Raw genomic sequence first — 24330 nt, forward strand, 5'->3', positions numbered from 1 at the left:
TAATTAGTGTTATATATGGTGAGATGCACAGTATGCCACTTGGCGACCAATGGAGGGTGAGATGTTTCAGACTCAGGCGGGGAAAATCATAATCATCAGAATGACGTAGATTCACCAACATTCTCAAACTCAAAGACACATGCTAAACATTTATGAAATATACCACGTTTCCGACACAGGAACTTTACCAAACTTAACTTTACCCCGGGGAACATTTGGAGAACCATTCTGGGTTTGGATCATGGCAACTAGTCCAGTGACCAAAAGAAGACCATATTAGTAGGGTTGTACTTTTTGAGCGATCCAGGAAGCTGTGGAACAAAATGTTTGGTGGAATTGCATCTATGGTCAGACCTGTATCAGCCACAAATCTCAATCAGTGGTATAGGGTAGAAGACAAGATGATAGCGGTCACTTGAAAGGAGGAGATTTGTGTCCCAAAAGGTACAATCTTCTCGACCATACACTCAATTATTGGACTCTTGGTGAAACACTGTCCCTAAAAAGGTGTGAGGATGAACCTAATATCATCTATTCATTTTCAATACTACTTGTCCAGGGAGGACTATAGGTACCGATCACACCTGGCTGCAGGTGGGAGGTGGGACACAACATAGACGCTAGTCAATCATACCAACGTGTAAAACTCCAAGAGTAAGAACAAAATCTTTGAGATTTCCAACTTGGCGTCAAAATATTGTACGCCTAAATGATCTCTCTTTTACTTGTTTATGTTCCTGTTCAGGCGGCCCGGTGGTCCAGTGGTTAGCGCGCCGACCTCACAGTGCAGAGGTTCAATTCTAGCTGCGGCCTCCCTGTGTGGAGTTTGCATGTTCTTCCCGGGCCTGCGTGGGTTTTCTCCGGGTATTCTGGTTTCCTCCCACATTCCAAAAACATGCATGGCGCGCTGATTGAACACTCAAAATTGTCCCTAGGTGTGAGTGTGAGCGCGGATGTTGTTCGTCTCTGTGTGACCTGCGATTGGCTGGCAACAGGTTCAGGGTCTTCCCTGCCTACTGCTCGGAGACGGCTGGGATAGGCTCCAGCACCCCCCGCGAACCTTGTGAGGATAAGTGGATCAGAAAATGGATGGATGGATGTTCCTGTTCAGCTCTATCTTTTAAAATCAATGATTTATCAAATTATAATGGATTATTTTGTCAGTATCTCTCCAAAACAAACCAATAAAGAAGTTATTCCTGGCTATTGGTGGTGTAGTGGTTCACACAGCTGTGGGTTCATTCTATGTAATTTTTAGCAGAGTGGTTCACAAAGCTCTTGGCTACTATTGGTAGCGTAGTACTGGAAATCACAAATCAATGACACTGTTGCTTCCCCCTGACCATAAGTCGGGTAGCCTTCACAAAGTTAGCTTCTCCTGGTCAACGTTACGTTGGTTCACATAACTGGTTGTTTCCCCCTGGGCATTGGTACCTTAGTGCGTCACACTGCATTTTAGGTTGAATAGCTAAGTCCAATAGTCGACTTTACTGCTCCATGCTAGATTTAGCGCTGAATGACAATGAGTCACTCATAGTTGGTTTTTAGCTTGAGGAGAAGCTGTTTGCCGTAACAGATAAGCGCACTGACGAAATAAAATTATTCCATCAATTTACCGGTAATTGATGAGAATTTTTATGTTTTGGGGATTTTTTTTTTTTTAATTTGACTTTTATTTGGTCTCCCGTAGGAGAAACTTGCCTCGGAGGACAGGCCCTCCGTGCTGCTACATGCATTGGGGCGATCCATACCACATACAATACACATACAAATTGTCTTCTTTTTCTGAACATGCAGCTTTTATAACTGAGGGAGAACCAGTAAAAGAGGAAAAAGCCAGGTATGAGCAGGATTTTCTTGACATTTTTGGGGGTTTCTATTTTTGAAGGCCTGACTTTACCAGCTACAGTATGTTTATGCAAGTGATGCCAAGGAAGGTTGCTGTTGCCTGTGGTTGTGAATGAAAGCTTGCCTTGGGGAATATGCCTTGACATCTGTTTGAAGCCCTTCTTACACAATGCCGCACACACACTATCATATCGGAAGAAGACAAGGAATTACCACAATGGGGACAAAGAGGTCAGTTCTGATTTGCAACCACCAAGCAGAATTTGCTGCTGTGGTGGTTAAAGGCCACAGTTACAGCACTGACAAGTTGATTCATATTTTAAACCACCACAGTTACAGTACTGACAAGATGATTCATATTTTAAAATGACAAGAAACTCATTGCATCATACCCTCTCGAACTGAGCCAAACCACAGTGACTCGAGTAATAATCCCAGTGAATCCAGCTATTCACTTTAAAATGAATCGCCCGTGAATCTTTTCGCACCCAATGTGTCGAAGTTTGGATCAAGTTGTCTTTTATAGAAGAGCTGCAAGCTCTTTGTTCTCTACCTTAGGTAAGAATGCTCATGTTTCGTTCCCAAAACTGTTCCAATTCATAAGAGAACGAAGACAAAAATGACACTGCATCCATCACGGCATGTCTGTCCGCTAGGCGCTTTTGACTGGCCTCTTTGTTGCTTTGACTGACAGGTTGGTATTTGCCCCGATTTACGGTGTCCACCGGCAGTGTGTCAGCCCACACCCCACCTTTGGCAAAGTTGTATGCACAGTATCCCCATGAATATGGTCACTGAGGACACCGTATGCGCACAGTTTGGATGAAAAATGAACACAGTAGTTGGATTTGTGTAGCTTTAAGTTGCTTTTGGGCCGTTTTGGCCTGCTGGGTCACATTACCCCGAGCTGTAATGAAAGTCTGTTGACATGACTCAAGGCAGTGGACAGCTTCACTATGTCAACAACAACAAAAATATGTGATGGCAGGATTCCAATTGTTCCTTCGTGTGTCCTTGATCGATCACGTTTTTTGTTTTGCTGGTCAGAATGAAGAACAAGCTATGGTACTTTGAGTTCGGCACCACCGAGACCATTGCAGCGACCTGCAAGAAGCTCAACGAGTGCATTGAGGTTGAGGTGAGTCAACGCTGCGAAAGAGTGCTGAGCATATGGGAATAAAAGAAGGTCTTCCATTTTGAAGGCCTTCCCGACCTCTAACTCTTAATTAAGCAAATACAACAATGTGATTCGATATAGGAGGTGGAAAAACACTCTGTCTTTGCAAAGATAATGTTGCCATTGGAAAGGTATTAATTAAGCATCATATTGATTATTGCGGTTGTGGATTAAATGACTAATGGCGGGTTTTTGTTTTTCGTGAATACAAATTGTATCAACATTAAGGCTTGCTGTTTGATAATTGTGGTGGATTACAAAAAAAAAAAAAAAAACACTCTCATGGCTACCAAGGGTATCAAGTACAGTATAAGGGATGTATAAGGGCCAAATTTGTTTTCAATTATGAGAAGAAAAATGTTCTGGGCCACTCATAAGTAGGGCTGAAGCATGAATAGAATTCAAATCGACATCGCAATGTAGCAGAATGCACATTTCAAATCGCAGAGTGTAATGTGAAGGAAAAAAAAAGCCTCCGCTACATTTTGCTTGGTAGTAGGCTTTATTTTCATGGATGCTGTCAAAAAATGACTGCTCAGTCATACTTCTGCTAACTTTCTGTGCTGCAGTGCGACGGCATCATATTGGACCTGAGCAATACCTCCTTGGAGGGCATCGCTGTGCTCAACATTCCCAGCATGCACGGCGGCTCCAACCTGTGGGGTGAGACCAAGAGGCGGCGGAACTACAACCGTATGAGCAAGAAGGTTCCCGAAAGGATCCCAAGCAATACCGTCACCGACCCCAAAGGGCTCAAGTTTTGCATGCAAGGTGAGTGCAAGTCAGTGAGTTTACTGTCCTGAACGAAGGACAGCAACGGCATTCGGTCTCTTTCCCTGCCACGTTGCCGTGGAGACGGCGAGGGTACACTCAGAAGAACATCACGAGAACGCCTCAATGACTCGTTTTAATCCATTTTTTGTTTGTGTGCAGCCATTAGCCTCAAGCGCTGAGCACTTATTCAGCGCCATTAGCATAGCACGCCTGTATTTGTACAGTAAAGTCAACTGTCATTGTGAAAAGTATGACAAGGAAACACAATGTATTGCTCCCCTGGCCCAAAGAGTCTTTTTATGCAGGAGGTGCTTTTGTTGCAACACGTTCCACAAAATCATGAAACATTCAAATCAGTTCTTTCAAAAGTTCATTAACAAAACGAGGGTGGAAAAAAAATTAACGGTGCGACCTCTGGAGTGTAATGCACATTAGATTGTATAATTCATAATCACATGCAGTTTCAATCTGAAGCATGTAGTCATCTATTTTCTACATATAAAAACAAAGCATGCATTGACTCTTGCATCAAGTATGTGTATAATTTGGTCAAAAGTGAAAGTACGAGTTCATACTATTCTTATTTATTTTTTCATTCATTTTCCAATCCGCTCTATCCTCACAAGGGTCGCGGGGGTGCTGCAGCCTATCCCAGCTGGCTTCGGGCAGTAGGCGGGGGACACCATGAACCGATTGCCAGCCATTCGCAGGGCACACAGAGACAAACAACCATCCGCGCTCACACTCACACCTATGGACAATTTAGTGTGTTCCATTAACCTGGCATGCATGTTTTTGGAATGTGGGAGGAAACCGAAGTACCCGGAGAAAACCCACGCAGGCCGAGGGAGAACATGCAAACTCCACACAGGGAGGCTGGAGTCTGAATCGAACCCTGTACCTCTGCACTGTGAGGTCGACGCGCTAACCACTGGATCACCGGGCCGCCCTATTTATTTTTTATATTTGTTATTGTGTTACTATTTTATTCATTACTATGATTTTATTTTTCTATCCATCCCAGTGACATATAGTGGCAGGCATAGCAAATAAATGCTCTTCGGTTGAATGCCATTAGATATAATCAACCGGTGAAACCACCTCTTAAGTCATGGCCTCTCTCCAAATATACGTATCAGCTTTATGTTCAACTACTTTGTATGGATGCCCAGATTTCACTTTGAGGAAGTACCTTTGTCACTAAAGTGGTTGAAAATAGGTGTCTTGGCTCCACAGAAAACACCGATCGAATCATGACACTCAATAAAATGCTCAATTTATAAAATATGTCTTAGACCAGGGGTGTCAAACTCATTTCACATGGTGGGCCACATACGGCCTTGGTAGATGTCAAGTGGGCCGGACCATTAAAATGATACCATACTTTGCTATAAATAACCAAAACAATGTCTTTTTCCTTTGTTTTGGTATAAAGAAGCACAAGAACATTAGGAAAATGTTGAAATTAAATGAACATACCTTTTACAAAACATTTCATGAAGCACCTTACATTTCCTTCGACAAATGTGCAATTTACTTTTATAATTCACATATATGCATTGCAACTGATCCCACTGATTGTACAAACTTTAACAAGTAATTGGTTTTGAAAAATATAGTAATGCACTTTAAGATTAAACGAGATTCATAAAGAAAGGAAGTTTTAAACCATTTACACGTGCATATAAAATCTAAATGTAATCTTACAAACTAAGGAGAGTGCTATTAAATGTGTAAATGTGAGAGTGCTATTGATAGCGTCTGCTGTCATGGGTCTGTCACAGTGACGGACTGAGGCTGCTGTTGTCTTCTTCTCTGATCAAAACAGTGTCCCCTTGCGGATACTCAATGAATTGCACCTTATTAAAAATATTAATTCTGTCTTTAATGCATTTTTTTCACTTTTAAATTATCCTGCGGGCCTAATTGAACCTCCTTGCGGGCCGGTTCCGGCCCGCGGGCCGTATGTTTGACACCATGCTCTACATAATCATCTCGCGGGCCGGATTAAACTCCTTTGCGGGCCGGATCCGGCCCGCGGGCCGTATGTTTGACACCCCTGTCTTAGACTAAGATGTGTCATGATTCAGTTGCAACAGGGACAGAGGGATTATTATGCATATTGTAACTATCAACCTGATGATAATCATACTGTACGTAAATGAGCTCAGCTCATTTAAAAAAAAAACTTCTTCACCTCTTCATCCATGGCACATGGACACTCACAATTCTTATCTTTTTGACTCTTAATGCCACCACAATGGATTTGAAATAAAACAAACAAGACGTTCAGGTTTAATTTGAGGCTACCGTATTTTACGCTCTATAAGGCGCACCTAAAAGCATTCCATTTCCTCAAAAGCCGACAATGCGCGCCTTATAATCCGATGCGCCTTCCGTATGGCTCAATATTCTGATTTCTTGGAAATAGTATTTTAAATGTTCTGTAAAGCGCTTTGTTACAACTGCAGCGGTTGTGAAAGCTCGATATAATGGACTGGGTAAGTTTATCCTTCCGTCATGTAGAGCGGGTGCCTCTACTGGACTGAATTTAAAGGGAATGAAAGAAGCTGCTTCCATTGGCCAGGAAGCAAGTCGGCTGGGTTCACTCCCACAATGGCACAAATGCCCCTTTCTAACTGCTATGAAAATGCCCAATGAAATTTGGCCTGAGAGAGAAAATAGGCCAGTGTACAGGAGTGTACACTTACAGTGAAGTGTATACACGTATGCGCGTCCGCGCACACACGCACACACGCGCACACACACACACACACACACACACACACACACACACACACACACACACACACACACACACACAAAACGTCATGTTGTGAGTGGCTGTGAGAGCCTTTGCAGCCTTTCCTGGCCTCTGTTTAAGCGCTGACCTGATTCTCCCACTCGGTCCTTCAAGTATCCTCTTAAAGAAACACACGCTGTACTCACTCCCAGTTGTATCCTTATCTCTTCATGCCGGCTGACCAAAAATACAACGCTGTAATTCCAACATAACTCCACTAGCCTCATACTCTACTCTACCTCTCGCTGAAGCGCCTGTTTTTCACCTGGTGTCCTGTAGATGAATTGATTTCTCAGGTAATAGCTCCAAACAGTTGTACAAGTTAAATATTTTTTAATGTGAAGAGTTAGGACATGCTACTTAGGTTTGTTGTGTACATTACAGGACTTTGTTTGCTAATGTTTAGGGGGATTGGTCAGTTTTGGTTTGGCCAACTAAATTACGATGAGCAAACAATAACTTCAAAAACCAAATTCATACTTCAAGACTATGCATGCCAAATCGCAGAACCGTGGGTGTAATGCAATCTCTTCTGGAATGCTGGTCAACTTCCAAGTGTTGGGGATTTAGATTTCCCCACAGGAAATAAACTGTTGCACATGCAAACTGTGGCAATCATAAAATCTTCATTAACTGTTTTAAGTAACAGTTCAACATTCTTAGCTGCCACACAAATGTAAAAATAAAGTAAACACTGTTAATATACGTACACACATAAAAACAATCAAAGTAAACTTGAGTGACAAAGTGGAAAGGTGATTCATATCTCGACATCAACAATTGTCACGTGTCGCGTGTAAAAAGAAATGAACTTCGGTAAAACAAACACAACCAGTTCGGCTAAATTTGACAAGTGATAACATCTATGGTGACGCTCAAGTCTCAATGTTTATTTCACGCAACTTCCTGGGCTGATTCTTCTTTAAAAGTCAAAAATATATAAAGAAAAAGTGACCACAAATTACCGATATTTTTCAAAAGTATAAGTAGCCCCACTTCTTTGAGTATGTGACTATTAGAGTGACAGGCCAGGCTTTTGGTATCTGGGCTTTATCTGACTTAATCCACCTCTTCATACCACCACTATTATGATGCAATCCGTCAATATGATACTACATGCAACTGTGCCACGTACATCATCTGGAGCGATTTAGAAGTGACATTTATTTAAAAACATGATAAAATGCCAGCGACAGGTACACAATGTGCTCAGTGTAAAAGTCTAGTTTACTGTGTTTGGAAATTTGGCAGACCTTGCTGGGGTATGATGGGCATTCCAGTGAGTCCAGGGCATTTATTATTCCAGGCTTCTGGCACACCTGATAATTTGGGAGCAGAAAGTAGACTCGATCTAAGACCAGATAAAAGCAGGTCTAAGTTGTGGCACAGGTGGTGTAACGGGATTTTGCTGATTTTGATTGAGGTACAGACAGACAGATTTTGCGCTCCACTGATATGTGTGCCCTGCATTCGGAAAAAAACTGCTCTGCAAAATAGTAAGAGTCCATGAGGAGAAAGGGGCCACAAACTGTTCAATAGATCAGTAAAATAAAACCTTAGTTGTTTGTTTGTTTGTGTTTTAATTTTAATAACATGGGAGCCGTCCGGGAGTGGGAATCATTTTCACTGGGGCGGGACGGGGCAGGATTTTTTTTGTAATTTACGATGATCTGGGACTGGGACAGGATGGGATATTTTCTGTGAGATTGGGATGAGACTGGAGGGAAAACCCAGTCTCTTGTCACCCTCTAATGTAGACAGGACAGCTCTTCTGTACTGAATTCAAAGGGAATGAGAAGAGCGGCTTCGTTTGGCCGTAAATCAAGTCCACTATGTTCATTCCCACAACGGCACACCCCCCCATTTCTGCCTGCATTTACACTAAAATACCAACAGGAAGAAAACTCCACTCATGCGCACAGTTAGACGGGGGTTTTGCGCTAGACTTGCGTTCGGTAAAAGAGGGTCAAATACATTCAAATCAAATACATCATACCTACTCAAATGTACTCAAATCAATTATTGTGCAGATCGTCACAGACGTTCTTACTTGTTGAACTTGGCTTGTTCTGAGCACCCAATCAGAGGATAGATAAATGCACTTTATTGAAGGCCAGCTAGCCGGCCCTCTGAGGTGAATTTGAAGTCTGATTGGTTAAAGAAACAGTCACATTGCTTCTGATTATGAGGGCCCTGGGCAGGTTCTGCAATCTGATCTACAAAAAAAAAAAAATCCTTATTCCCTCTACAGTGTTGGGAATAAATTAATACAATCCCATGGAACAAACAGAGTAAGATTGTACATGTAGATACATCTTGTTAGCCCTGATGGCTCACTGCTTGAATATTTGCATATCTTATAATGGACAGTAAAGCACGTGCCGGAATCTTAAAATCGCAATTCATTTTATGAGCTTCTGCTGTCAAAGCTATTTGGGAACAGGTCTCATAGTGTGGCTCTATGTGCAGGCCTGTGTGCACGTTCGTGTGTGTGTGTCTCTTTATCACGCACCTAATTGCTTATGGCAGTCGCATTGTCTGGTGCAGTAAAGTGAAGCTTTTAAATCCATTTGCTGGAGTTAATGTAATCTTCCAGTGCTTTGCGAAAAAGCCTGCGGCGCGTACGTGTCTTCACTACTTTCATCTTGTCATGTTATGCCAGCACACAGCTGAGACGGGACTCAGGTACGCTGGATGATGGCGTCATTCGTGTCCCTTAAAAATCTCTCAGTTGATCGAAAACAAAGCGAATAAGCTCCTCTGCATATTTACCGAAATGCCTCAGGTAATTTGAGGTGTATTGACGTTTAAAACGGCGAGTTAGCACTGCTGGAGGGAATGTCACGCCATCCCTTCAAGGGAGATTAGCTTTTCTTTGCTGTCTGTTAGCTAATTAGCAGAACAACTTAACCAAATTACATTAAAGGGGCAGGGTACAGGCAAGGAAGAACTCAAAAGATAGCGTGAATGGAATGGGCCACCCCTGACTCTAAGTGGTATAATTGGTCGATTAAAAATCATTCTCTATTAACCAAGGAGGAGCTAGCGACTTTCAAATCATCCAATTTCGACAGTGTTTGTCCTCATGAGGGTCACGGAGATCTGAAGTCTGTCACCTGACTTTGAGCAAAAGGCAGACTGAACCCTGGACTGGTTGCACGGGTGACCCACTGCAATATCAAAAACTTGGGTGTGCAAACTAAGAAAACACTTTTTTCCATTTGTCCAACTATTAACCAGTTGGACTTTGCGCTACCATGTCAAATATTAACGCTTGTTTGGTAGTTAGTAATATTATGCAAAAATAAAAACCCAGACGTGACCAATTTTAACTGACCTTCCTGAAGAACTTGTTCAACGAACTGGTGGATTTCATCATTTATCAATATTTACTTATTTAAATATTTGTATAGTGATATTTGAAGCGCTTTTTTGTAAAACAGGCTAAATGCCACATTGGAAAATGATCAGTCAGCATGAAATTCATTGTGTATCACACAATTGTCAGACTCACTCATTTCACGTCCCACGTTGTAGTTAAGGTTCCCCTAAAAGTTTTAATTGTTAAAATCATATAAACACAACGTCACGAAAAATATTGCTAATCGAATACTTGATTATTCAACTGATGTTAAGTAACGTTTTATATATATATATATATATATATATAAACTTTAAACAAACAAATGGAGTCTGTTCTTTCATGTGTCGAGTATTACTCTCGTAGCAAGGATCATGCCTCTTTTTTGTGCAATTCTAGTTACATAATGACTTTTTGCGTTGGTTACCAAACTTTAAAAAAAAATAAAAATGTTCAGGCCACCATAAGTCAATTTGTCGCTAAAGTTCAGGGGGCACAAACGTCCGCACCAGTCTTGTCACTGGGCTGAAAACAGATGACAGTCAGAGGAACATGGCGACGACAGGAAAAGGATTTACGTGCAAATTCTTCCTGGCGTGGTTCGTTCCCTCGTCACCGTTTATCAGTGCTCCATCGCTGCCTCCCTTGTTTACTTCCTCTATGCAACCAGATCAAATTTCCTCAACTTCCTGCAGCCAATTGATGAACATAAATAAAAAGGGGGTACTAGGAAGAGGGTGGGAGAGCAAGCTGCAGTTTTTAGTTGACATAATAAGAACTTGGTATTTGCTGTGTTGTGTGAGTTAATGTTCTAAATAGGGAGGCTTTTGGCTGATGAAGGTTTTAGGAATTACATTACAATTACTTGGACCCGAGTTCATACAATTGTTACTGTTAATATGTGGATGGCTACTTCACATTACGTCGTCGTAGCTAAAAAGTGACTTAATGACGCTGGCAATGACAATCTGCCATATGATGTCGCTTCAAATGAAGAGCATGTAGCGCCAAATTTTCACTGTATGTCTGTGTTAGAGGAATCTATGGGCGAAATTGTATCATGTTTAAAGTTTCATTTGATCTGGGCACGTCGAAGCGTCTGGGTGCGTAATTAGCACCCCCAAATTCCTGTTCAGAAGGTGCCGGCCATTTGGGCGGAGGGCTGTTGCAGCCCACACCACAATTAACACATCAAGGCGGGTGGGCGATCAGAGGAGAGAGGGCCAGATCCGGTCACAAAGGGGGAACGAGTAATTTGGGAACAGCGGTTGAACAACAAAAGACGATTTGAGAACACCCGTCGCGCCCAGGTGACATTTGTCATCCGCAAAGTCTGCGATATGTTGATACAGTGTAGACCAGACCGAAAGGCGGCAAAGTGCCGGTGGTTCAAAGCTCACACCCAGGTAACCAATCACTACCGAGGGGCCGGACCAGGGGTGCGGTATGCAAATATCGGGGGCAGTGTTTTTCTTGTATTTTGCATATGTCACAATAAAGGTTCGAACTCGAGGAGGGGGGGCTCTGAGTGTGATCGCGGAGCAACTAAACGGTCGTTCGCTCTCAGAGATCCGCTTCCGTCGATATTGAAGACAATTTTCCTGTGTGCCGAGTCGTTTCTTTAAGTTTGTCCGAGAAAATCTCTGACAGTCTGAGAATAATTTTGGGAAGAAAACCCCAAATTAGGAGAGGACCGTTAGGGTAACAAAAAGTAGACCAAACTTTAGATGACCTAAAAACAGATCGAATGTGTGGTAGATTTGATCAAGGCGCAGGCAGACAAACTCGGCGTTGTGGTGGACGTCAACATATTTCATTTATAAAATTGACAACGTGGGACAATCCCTCTGAATCACTGTAGAAAAAAAGAAAATCATTGAAGGAAGTGTAGTCATTATCATCGAATAGCACCGCCCTGACCGTGCAGCACAACTATTGCAAGTTAGAGTATGGTGTACGCTCCAACCGCCCTGATTTTAATGCAAATGAGAGATGCTGCCACGATTGGTTGGGACTCGGTTACGTTCCATTCTACAGTGCAAATACTTCCAAATTCTACCTGTCCGAAGTCTAACAAAATATAAAAATAAAGAAAACTCAAGCCATGCGCACAGTTTGACTTTGCTTTGCGCTAGACTTGTGCTAGACTTGTGAATGAAAATATGGTCCTTGATGTCTTTTTCTTTTTTTGTTTTGTTTATTAGAAAAACTAAAGAAAATCACTTGTGGAAAATATTTGACAGTGACAAGATGATTTTGATCTGCTTTTCCCCTGAGTGTTATGTACAATGAAAAGCAGGCATCTCCAATTGGTGTGTGACACGATCCGAAAAAGGCCCAGATGGTAAGCACGTCCCACAAACGTTGACTCAGACAAATGATGGTACAAAAAATATTTACTTACAGAAAAACGAAGGACCGACAAAGTGTAAACAGAAAGCCCTGGCAATGCAAAACCAGGAAAAGCCAATATGAACAAAAAGAAAAAAAAAATGCTTGTAAACGGCAAGGTAATCTTGAATCTCGCAAAATACACAAACCGAAATGGCAAAAGTCCAATTACACAAAACGTCAATCATCCAATAATAACAAGAACTCCAAAATACTGAAGAAACAAGAAACTATCGAGGCAAGAGCGACTATACAATACATTTTTCTTGATAAAGTGCTTTCACAACAGCTGCAGCTGTAACAAAGCGCTTTACAGAAAAGTTACCATAAAATAAAATACGGTAATATAACACATCAATCGTAACGACTATTCCTGCATATGCCTTGTTTGTAGCAGTTCTAGATGAAAGAGGAGAAAGTCAAACTGTCCTTTTACTCAAAATATGCATGACGCCCCACACGACTGCTCCAAGCTAAGTTTGGAGGAATGGTTTTATCCTGGGGGAGTGGACAACAGGAACCCAGCATGCCGAGTGGTGTTTTGTAATTAGTTGCGAAAGCTCGTAACTCACTGAGTGGCGAATGGTTGTGACCAGAGCAAATTTGAGGTTTCGTCAGGGTTCATACAAGTTTTAAAGCAAACAGTTTTGCTTGTGGCAAACAGGTTTTGTTGCAAGGGAATTTTGAACATGATCAAGATTTCCTTGCAAATCCATTTCTCTAACAGTGGCAGGGGTTTGCAAAACAGTCTTAAGTGCTTGTAAAGGGTTGTAAGACGTGTCGCCATAGACATGAACGTGGCCTCTTGAGTCAACAGCGAGCGAGGTCAATAATCCGAAGACTTGGAAACTTGACGGTCCGACGGCCAGGCTTGATTGTTACCGAGAAACAGTTGCACTGCTGAAGAGGCACGCCCTCCACTCCGGCTGCTGCTGAAAACAAAAGCAAAGACAGAGCACAACATGAACGTGTGATTTTTTTGTTTTCATCCGAAACAAGTGTTTTTTTGTTTTGCTGCTGTGGAAAAAAACATGTATTTTCTCCTATATTTGTTACGTCCAACAAAAAGTATGTTTCTCCACATTTTGAACATTTTCTTCTGAACCCCCCGCCCTCCTTTTTGTATATCTTGAAAAGAAAAACTCCAGACAATTGGCGATACTGTATCGAGAATATATCTTTGTATTTGTCATGGTTCCATCGACAGTGTGCTCCCACCTATAGTGGCTGACAACGCTCAAGCCGGGAGCCGCCACATCTGAGGCTATTTTAGGTCTATCGCATCCAGAGACGACAAATTGTTTTTTGTTCTCACCGAACAAAAACAACAGACTATAATTACCCCGATGCTGCTGCCAGTCGACTCCCACCCCAACCGATTTGCGAGGCTAGAAATATTTCCTGTCGGAAGTCACTGAACTGTTGAATGGCTGGTGGGAAAAGTGGGTGATCTTCCACTGATGCGATAATGTAGGACGACTACTTAGCCTCTTCTGCAGGTAACTGAGTTGAAATCAGAAGGGTTGGAAAATTGCTCAACATTCCCCGCCACACCTACCTCCTTCTGATCAAAGTAAGCAAAGGCCTGATTTGCGCATGTCTTTTAAAAGATTATCCTCAGGATTGTTAAAACAAATTTTTGTTTACCTCCTCAATCTGGTTGCAAAACTATCAGGCCGACAATCATAAATTTGCAACCTCTGTAGTGTTTGCAATCCCACTGTTTCTGTTCACGGCCAACACCGAGGTCGTTGGAGCCACGGACTCTCTGATTGTGACATGCAACAGAACAATATCCAATTAGGAAGTGAAAGGAAGCCCGTGTTGTTGCCGGGTCAAAATAGATGAGCAACTTGTGTCGCCGCCAGGATGCTGCTACGTGGCAGAATGCCAGTGTCTATCGCTGACCTGAACTAAAACGTTGATTAAAACCTGCATTTGAAGCTGCACTGCTCGACATACCAAAATAGGTTTCCCCCGCCCCCAACCCGCCACATTAAAAAAAATAAAATAATGAATCTACCACAGCGCACCATTCATTTACTGCTTCTAAGTCAAACATCATCATTCACCAAAAGAACCAATTTATGGTAGGCTAGACCTATTTACAATTCATGGCAATATGCTAGCCTTCAGGCTCCATCTACTTTGACCAAAGTTAAGACATTTCATTATTGCTATGATCAGAATGTTTTAGCCAATGGGTGCCCAAACTTTTTGGACCAAAGATCGACTTTTCGATCAACCAACCTCCCGCGATCGACCCGTTACCACACGCGCACGCACATACACACGCACGCCATGATGAGCAACAGCCTGACACGGAGGTGTGCGACGCACTTTTGCAGCCTGTTAACTATCGTAGCTGACACGTACCGTTTTAAAGTGCTTCCCTCGGCCCTCTAGATTCCTATTCTTTGCCCGTGCCCTCGGTGAATTGTACACGAAACAAACTGAATGAGAATAATGATAACGATAAGAGATATAGCGCAACAGCTCTGATCACAAGTTGCAATTGCAGACTGCCGAGCGCTAACAACTTCCAGTGACGCAGGTCACGCGCCACCTTAGGTAAAATATTTACCTGCTTTATTTTATTTTATTTTTTGAATACTTTTTGTGAAAATGAGACTAATAGGGTGATTAGTGTACATTAACACAAAAAATATATTACTAACATGCACAAAGACACACAAATGGTTGTTTGTTTTTTTTCTCCTCTACTCCCCTCGTGATCGACTTGGGACCAGTTGCGATCTACCAGTCGATTGCGATCGACGTAATGGGCACCCTTGAATTAGCCAGTCCTACAATGGTCATGCTATCTATGTTTGAATTTCCACCATGTGTATTTTTGAATCAAGTTATCCGCTGAATTGTAAACTATGGCAAACCTTGGTTCTCTCTTCCAAGAAGTTAGCCTCACGTGGCGCCTACTTTTCTACTGACACTTTACGCATTAATGTAAAGAAGTGGACTGTACCACCTCACTGTAAGAAAATTATTCATTCAAGTCATTTATCCAGTTTTCTCTGACAAAAGACAGACGAGTTTGTTTACTCTTCACACCAATGGAAAACCCTTTGGCCTTGGTAATCTGGAGGAACATGTGTTGTCATGGTGACTTGTCCTGGAGTGTGTCTCATAGGTAATTGTCCACAAATGACGAGGAGAAGTTTTTAAGTGCATTGCAGTTGCTTGATAACCCAACAGTGAGTCAAACCTCTTGTATTTATTATCTTCTAATGTTTTTGTTGCATTTTCCGGCACTCTGGATGCCCCGTGGCACCATGCTGCCTTTCCCATTGACCTTGCTACTACGGCAGACATCTGGTTCGGAGGAGGAAACTCACGATCGTCAGTTGAGATATGGTTATGTGCGAGTTTTACTACGTTGGTCATCCTGAGTACACCAGCAAGTGTCACCATTAAAAATCGGTATTTGTGTTACGAGCTTAAGCACATGCGTGGTTTATCCAACCAGCATGATTTTTCTTTTTCTTTTCCAAGCCAGATCCAATGAGAACCATTTTGACAATGTCCACTGTAGCAACCTGAAATTTTTGGAAAAAGCAAAAATCATTGACATAGATGTAACTTTAAAAGTGAAGGCTTTAAATTGTAATTTGGGGGGTAAAGCATCTTTTGTACGGATACCGCCGATGCAAATTTCTTTCTTGATTTTTATTTATTTATTTTTTTTGGTGCGAAAATATCTGCAAAGACATCAGACTGTTTGCGCTCCATCTTCTAGAATCCGCTGACATGAGGCTCATTTTATTTTTGGACGGTATCATAGTAACAAGACGTTCTTTGTCGCAAAGCCAAGTGCTCTCCCCCGACTTTTACCTCCCTCAGAGGTGATCTACTGTAGTTCCTCTTGACCATCTGCCACCACTCGGACCACCCCAAGACAATAACAGGCGGCTCAGCCAGTGGGAAGAAAACACAAATATGTTTGCCTCAAATTGTTATTTCCTGTAAAATGTAGATGACTTACGACAAAAGCTGGAAATATTTCTCAAGAGTAATTGTTGCGTCTCTTAAATGGACACGCACCAGACAGTCTAATGAGACAAGAACCATATTAAACGTGTAACCTGTAAAAAACGGGGGTGAAATTGTAGTTTGTTCATTCATTTGTTAGTTAGCAATCTTCTTTCTGTGTCACGGAGAAAAGGGTAATGTTTGTGTACTGTTCCATCAGGGCTCGTGATATGTACGCACATGTAATGGCATTAACCCTTTCGTGCACCCTGTAACCTGATAACATGATAAGCTGTCCAATGTAGTAACCGCTGTCCCCGAAAGGGTTACTATGAAATAAGTCAAATATAGAAAGAACAAGGGTAGGACTAGATAAGTTTCTTCCTACATCCTACTCTTATCTTGAACATGTAGGCTGTGTTTAACAATGACTATTTACGTGCTTTTCTTATTTTAAGCCATGTGGGTTTTTTTTTAACTTTCTACTTCAATATTTTCTGTGGCTTGATTATATGATGAATAAAAAAACAAGCCATACTCCAGGGGTGTCAAACTCAGGTCCTGGAGGGCCGCTGACCTGCACGTTTTCCAAGTCTCCGTGTTGCAACACACCTGATTTAAATGAACTGGTTCAATTTCAGGCTTCCGCAGAGCTTGCTGATGATCTGATCATTTGAATCAGGTGTGTTGCAACAGGGAGACTTGGAAAACATGAAGGACAGCGGCCCTCCAGGACCCGAGTTTGACACCACTGCCATACTCCAAAACTGAAATCTGACTCTAAATTGCTCTACATAATGGTTCGTCTTGAAACCCTCATTTAAAATCTTTTTTTTTTCCTGAAACACTTATTTTGTGCATGCAATACTTTGTTTTTCTTTTTACCCCCCCCCCTCAAATTCTGCTGCTGTAGATTGCAAATTTCCCCAGTGTGAGACAAATAAAGGTTTTCTGTCTTATATTTTTATACCCTATAAGGCTTGCTTGATTTTAAACCCCAACTCCACCTTAAAACCATAACCCTTGTGTAAAACCATAAAACAGTCTTGAAACCCTAATTTGAAACCTTCACCTTTGTTTTCAATCCGTACCTGAGCTTAAAACTCTAAATTGAACTCTTAACCATTGGTTGAAAGCCTAATTTAAAACCTGAACCCATGTTTGAAATCCTTCCCCTTACTTGAAAATTGTTCACAATAATAACTGAATTCTAAAGTGTTTCAGTATCATGAGATCAGACATTCTAACAAAATGCTGATTTTTCCTTCGGTTTAACCTGGGGGGTCGGCAACCTGTGGCTCTGGAGCCGCATGCGGCTCTTTAGCGCCGCCCTAGTGGCTCCCTGGAGCTTTTTCAAAAATGTTTGAAAATGGAAAAAGATGGGAGAGGGAAATATATTTTAATATGGTTTCTGTAGGCCATGTACTGTCAAACATACGGCCCGCGGGCTGGAACCGGCCCCCAAGGAGGTTCGATCCGGCCCGCGGGATCATTTAAAAGTGAAAAAAAATGCATTAAAGACACAGAATGAATATTTAGCACAGTATGGTATAATGTTAATGGTTCGGCCCACTTGACATCTACCGAGTCCGTATGTGGCCCACAATGTGAAATGAGTTTGACACCCCTGCTGTAGGCGGACAAACATGACACAAACATTCTTAATGTTTTCCAATGCTGTAAAAATATGTAGAATAAATATTAAATTTCAACATTTCTGTCAACGAAGATTTGCGTCACAGCCTGCGACACGTTTCCATTAGCAGGGTGGGATACCAGGCAGGTGGCTGTTATTCTTTTAAAAAACGGCATTTCATGTACAATTCAACGAGGGTACTGGCAGAGAATAGGAATCTGGAGGGCAGAGAGGAGCATTTTTAAACGGTACACGTGAGCAATGATAGTTAACACGCTGCAAAAGTGCGTCCCATGCCTCGGCATGCGTGTGTAAGTGGGTGCGTATGAGTGCGTGCGGTAACGGGTCGATCTCGGGAGGCTGGTTGATCGAAAAGTAGATCTTTGGTCAAAAAAGGTTGGGCACCCCTGCACTACAGGATGCACTGCAGGGGAAAAAAAACATTTAATCATGAAGGCTCATTGTGTATTTGTAGCCAACTTAGTCATTTTGATTCGAGGCTAATATCGCTACATACAGCATGTGTTTCCTTCATTATAAGGCTTTTAATTTTTTGCGGCTCCAGACATATTTGTTTTTTTGGTCCAATATGGCTCTTTCAACATTTTGGGTTGCTGAGCCCTGGTTTAACCCCTGAAAAGTGCAAAGAAATGTCAGGCAATCTACAATCTACTTGTATGTCTTACAGTATATGTTTCATGTCAAGAATGATTCACTGGCATCAGGCTGCAATGAGACAAAACAAAGAGCCGCCAATTTTCAGTGACTTGGCAAAGCAAATGCCATCCCATCCCAGGATGCATTGCTGCATGCTGGCATTATGTAAGAGGCTGTTCTCATCTATTCTTAGCCCTACCTCGCTGATGCCGTTTGATGGTCGCTTCCAAAGCGCAGCCGATGTGAGAACACAGAGCACAGTGGGGCTACTCCGCCATCGTGCCTCAACGCAGCGGGGCAAGGGCAGGTTGATGTGCCCATGTTTGGCGCTGGTAGGAAGCGGAGGAGTGCAAGCGCATGTAGGCGTGCACTCAAGAAGCAAGGTGGGGGGGGGGGGACTATATTAAACACTACATGAACAAACAATGATATCATCTATGAATGGTGTTTAACATCTCAAACACAGCAGCCAAATCTTGCATTTGTTTGTTGTTTTGTTTTGTGCACTGAAATTCCTCACGCAATACACTCAGATGAGGTGACAAAAGTCATTGTGCTCTGTACTTGAGTTGAATGAATGTCTTATACCAAAGGTGGGGAAAAAAGTTTTGTAAGAATGTCTATAGCCTCATTATTCTGGAACAATTTAAAATTCACCAATTTTCAAGGGAGGGTTGGGATTTCAAATTACGATTTCAATTTGGGTGTCGATCCTTGCTTGCATTCGTCATTCTTGTCGCTGCAAAATCAAAACAATTCCCAAACGCCTCCGAATTTGTTTTGTCGTGATCGTTCATGCTCCCTGGTTGAACAGGACAAATAGTCAAACACACAAATAAAACACTCACTCGTGAGCAGTGACTTTCATCTCTTCCCAATTGACAGCAATTAAACCAGTTTACTGACATTCTCTTTTATTTCATTTTATTATGTTTTTAAACAATATAGTGCTATTGTTCTTTCATAAAAACACATAAAAGATTTTTGCTGGTTTCGTGGCCTGAAATGGATTAACGGAATTTCAGTTCATTTAAAGGGGGACAATTGATTTGATTTGTTGAGATACAAGCTAGGTCACAGAACAAATTAAATTTGTAAGTCAAGTGTAGCTACACTTGGATTCTTATTTCTTTTTTAAAAAAGTGCATATTGTTGTTTGCTCGTTCAGCAAAATCCTAACATTAAGGCAACGTGACAGAGCGTTAAGGCAACGTAACAGAGCGTTTAGCGAGCTAATCTAACAAGGCTAGCTCTGTAGCAACCTATTGTGTGTGTGTTTATTTATTGAACGATTCTGATAGTAAATATAAAGTGTTGCTCCAAAGGATCTTTGTCTCCATCTTTCAACGATGCATTAGCAATGAACGCTAGCTGTGTTAGTTTCAATCTTAATTTGTTGTGCACCATTTCCCTGTTCACTTTGCTATGGAGCGTTTAAATTGTAAAGGTCAATTTTGTGCCTCTTTGCTGGATTTTAGTTATTTTACACTTAACTGTGTCAACAATGAGTCAGACGAAATGAAAACACAATTTGATGCATTGTTTCTCTTGGCCTGCAGTGCTGACTCAGCTTATAGAACCTCCAGTGCACAAAAACAAGAAGTTAGACATTAGCTGCTTATTAACAAAAAGTTTTGGCAATGAGCAAAAACAACACACACCAGATCCACCAAATTCCACCTTTTTTAATCATAATAATAACAAATCACGATAAAGTAATTTAACAATCTACTCTGTGTATTATTGCATGGCATTGACCTCCTTCCGTTAAATAATTTACAATAAAAAAGTGAGTTTGAGGGATAGATTTGTAAACTATTGACTTAAAAAAAGATAAATATTTACAGTACAGCACTGAATGAGACACGCAACAGTGTCCTGTTTGCATTTAGACGCACAAAGGCAGCGACAGGATGAGTGAGCTCGAACCACGTTGGGGAATTATTGACGTTGTTTGCACTGCAGTCACAGCAGGCTGCCAGTCTGGACGTGTCTGGGCGCCGACCCTCAGGCCATGCTCCCACCACAAAATACATGGCTTTTATTCGCTTTGGCCTGCACCCCAGCAAGCACAGAAGGCTTTTTTGCATGTGTGCACAGTTAATGCGAAAAAGTGAAATAAGTCATAAATTTGTCACTGAGAGTTGGTTGTGCTGTCGCAGCTCACAAATTAGCACACCGGCTGTACAAATGAAATAGTTGTATCATTCATAATTCATGTCATAAATTATTTGCAAAAAACTGAATATGTGTTGTGGGCCCTAAATACGGTATGTCAGAGTTGTAGTAGACTACAGGACCACTGAATAGCAGACCAACAGAAAGAAAGACCGCCTCACAATTCTGAGTTTCAGGCTTCAAATTTAGTTTGTACTTTATATGTTCTGCCTAGGCTTGCATTGGATGTCAGTCAAATTGAATGGGGTTTTTGCTCTGAACTCAATTTTAGAGTTTGATGAAAATGAAAATTTTAAACCAAAACACAGACAGTATTACTGTCGGGTGTCCAGAAGGTTCCGGACAGAATCGGACCCTACAAACAGAAATTTGATCGAATAAAAATATTCTTGACAATTCCACAATGAATACCCTTCAAAAAGATTGCAATGAAATAACAAAAATATCACCTGAAGAAAATATTTTTTTTGCATACCATTCTCCTGGCATCCCGGTTTTCAACTGGTTCGCGGGTCAGCCTCACAGTGTAGAGATGCAGGGTTAGATTCCGGTTCCGGCCTTCCTATGTGTAGTTTGCATGTTCTCCCCGTGCCTGTGTAGGTTTTCTGCGGGTACTCCGGTTTCCTCCCACATTCCAAAAACATGCTTGGCAGGTTAATAGAACACTTTGAATTGTCCCTAGGTGTGAGCGTGAGCGTGGATAGTTCTCTCTGTGCCCTGCGATTGGCTGGCAACCAGTTGAGGGTGTACCCCGCCTACTGCCCAAAGAAAAGCTGGGATAGGCTCCAGCACGCCCCGCGACCCTTGTGAGGATAAGCGGATCGGAAAATGGATGGAGGGATTCACATCACTGGGTGAATATCAATCAAAATCAGTAGGATTCTTACTTTGAACTAGTCTCTCAGAGTTTGAATAAAATCACTTCGAAACCAAAGTACCCAAGATCGGTCTAGCGGCTCTAGCCTTTGAAGTCAAAAGTAATGTCAAATAATGTGCACTGGCTATCACTCAGAAGCAGTCTGGGTTTTGCTGCGAAAAGAAAAAATGTCACCCAAAGTTTGAAGAAAGTTGTTTAAAAAATATGAACAAACTTTTTGATGTCTTTTCAAATACACTAGATTATTGCTCTGATATATGACCAAACCTTCAAAGTTTGAAAAAGAATTTTTTCAAAAAATACAACACTTGTGAATAATGTTTTAATGATTCCAAATCAACCCGGTTCTTGCCTTACATCTGTGCAAAGCAAGTGAGCTAAGTGTTAGCATGTGTCGTATGTGCAGACTTTAGCGACCAGCTGCTGGAGGTGGTGGGCCTGGAGGGCGCCATCGAGATGGGTCAAATCTACACGGGGCTGAAGAGCGCCGGGCGCCGCCTTGCCCAGTGCGCCAACGTCATCATCAGGTCGCTAACTACCTCTCATTTCCTATATCGGGGTTGACCCATTTCTCCTCCATCCCACTTCAACTGTCTCATGTCTCCTCCCCAGCCCCACCCGTGCCCATCCTTAACCCACAACCGGAATGATCCTGATCAAAATTGTAATTCTGTACCATGTTGATCATTCTTTTTCACATTGGAGGGTTTCCAAACGATGGCACATCTGCATATGATAAATTGTAGATATCCGCTAAGGGAGTTGCTGAAGACATTTGGTCTCATCTGGCTTTACATGACTGCCCCCAGAAAACCACCATGTTGATAAAATATCTCATTTACCGAAACAGGAAAAAAAAAATCTTCACAAGTCGATCAGTGTCTGCATGATGGACTAGGGGTTTTCATGTCTTTCTCACAGTCGAGAGGTTCTGAGTTCGAATCTTGGCTCAGAACTTCCTTGAGTGACCTTTGCTTGTTCGCCCGCTACCCTGGCTTCCTCCCGCCTTCCACTAACATGCATGTTGGGTTCATTGAAGACTAAATTGTCTGTGAATGTGAGTATAAATGGTGTACCCTGCCTTTTGCTGGAAGTAAGTTTATATACAGTTTAGCTTCCTCTTACCCCGATAGGGGATTTTGGCGTCGATCAGCAGTCAAAGGGTTTGAAAAAGAAAAAAAAAAGATACTTACGTGCCGATTCAATCATAAGATGGAGCGATTTTTCTAGACAACTTGCATATTTACTCTAGAGGCGACCACCGCCATTGCGAAAATGCATTAAAAAAGCCATTATTGAAACCCCCAATTATTCATCAAAAAAGCTCTGATAACATGAAATATAAAATGTTGTATTTGTAGGTTGGCAACACCACCTTCTTTGACATTAATGGGACAGCTTTGCCAAGTAGCCTACACCTGCTCCTTTTTAGCTTGGATTGGCTTTGTTGTATGAGTCCCTGTGCCCTTAGACTGTGGATTGTTTTGTCCGACATTATTTGTCCATTTTTTACCTGGCCTGTGTGTGTCCTGTATGTGACGGAAAAGCACATTCTCCAAGATGTTTGTCCCCAGTGTAGCTGTAAAGATTCAGCCCGATCCACGCAAACTATATGGACTTGATTTGTAATCGTGTCGTGAAAATAGCTAAACTCACGTTCAGTATGACTGCAGTATATCACGTATCCGTGTTTAGTAAATGTTTAGTGCATCTTGTCAACAACGGAGCTATTTTCGTGTTTGTTCAAACACGCCTGCCTGCTGGTCACATCTGTGGTTGGCTAAATGTGCGTGGCCAAAAGTTTACGTACCGTATTTTCCACATTATAAGGCATTCCATTTTCTCAAAAGCCGACAGTGCACCTTATAATCCGATGCGCCTTATATATGGATCAAGATTTTGATTTCTTGGAGGTAGTATTTTAAATGGTCTCTAAAGCATTTTGTTACAGCTGCAGCGGTTGTGAAAGCGTGATATAAATAAAGTTGTATTGTATTGTATTCCCTTTAGCGTAGCTCAATCTAGTGGATGCATAACTCAACCCCATCCACACTTCTATTCTATTCGCCTTTCATTTAGTGTGCCCGATATATATGAAAACAGTTTTAAAATAGGCCATTCATTGAAGGTGCACCTTATACCCCGGAGTCAACAAAGTTGCATTTGCTGTAATCTGTTATTTCGCCGATCCAATCAATGATGTCATTGAAAGATTGCGCAAATAATGACATTACAGTCGATCAGGGAAAATGTAGCATTGTCAGTAACCCTCCAAAAATAAATGTTAAAGGGGAAGTCAACCCCAAAATGTTCTTCACAATAATTTGTTCCATGCGCCCCCGTTAGTCAAAACATGGCATACCCATTTTTGTCCCATCGAGGGGCGGCCATTTTGCTACTTGCTGCCGACTGAAAATGACCTCACAGTTGCTTATGGCAATCATGACTCCTTTGTTTTCTGAGTTTTGTAATGTGATGTTCGCAAGATGACAATAACGGCTGGATTTTACTGCTGAATTTGTGTTCCATAAACGCAACGTGAATCAAAATAGCGTGTTAAGACTAACGGGGATGCATAGAACATCTTATTGTAAGGAAACATCATATTGCTATTTTATCTGAAGAAATCCTGTGGAATTGT

General features: G+C 41.8%; 1 protein-coding gene across 1 annotated transcript in view; it reads left to right on the forward strand.

Annotated features, from left to right (window-relative positions):
- Positions 1–24330, forward strand: part of dgkg (diacylglycerol kinase, gamma) — a 103362-nt gene that overhangs the window by 75398 nt on the left and 3634 nt on the right. Inside the window, exons 23-25 of the mRNA XM_019876952.1 lie at positions 2896–2986; positions 3595–3796; positions 22096–22216. Coding sequence (XP_019732511.1) covers positions 2896–2986; positions 3595–3796; positions 22096–22216 — 414 coding nt within the window. The remainder of the gene's footprint in view (positions 1–2895; positions 2987–3594; positions 3797–22095; positions 22217–24330) is intronic.

This window comes from Hippocampus comes, unplaced genomic scaffold, assembly GCF_001891065.2.
Source record: "Hippocampus comes isolate QL1 unplaced genomic scaffold, H_comes_QL1_v1.1 scaffold110, whole genome shotgun sequence".
Lineage (NCBI taxonomy): Eukaryota > Metazoa > Chordata > Actinopteri > Syngnathiformes > Syngnathidae > Hippocampus > Hippocampus comes.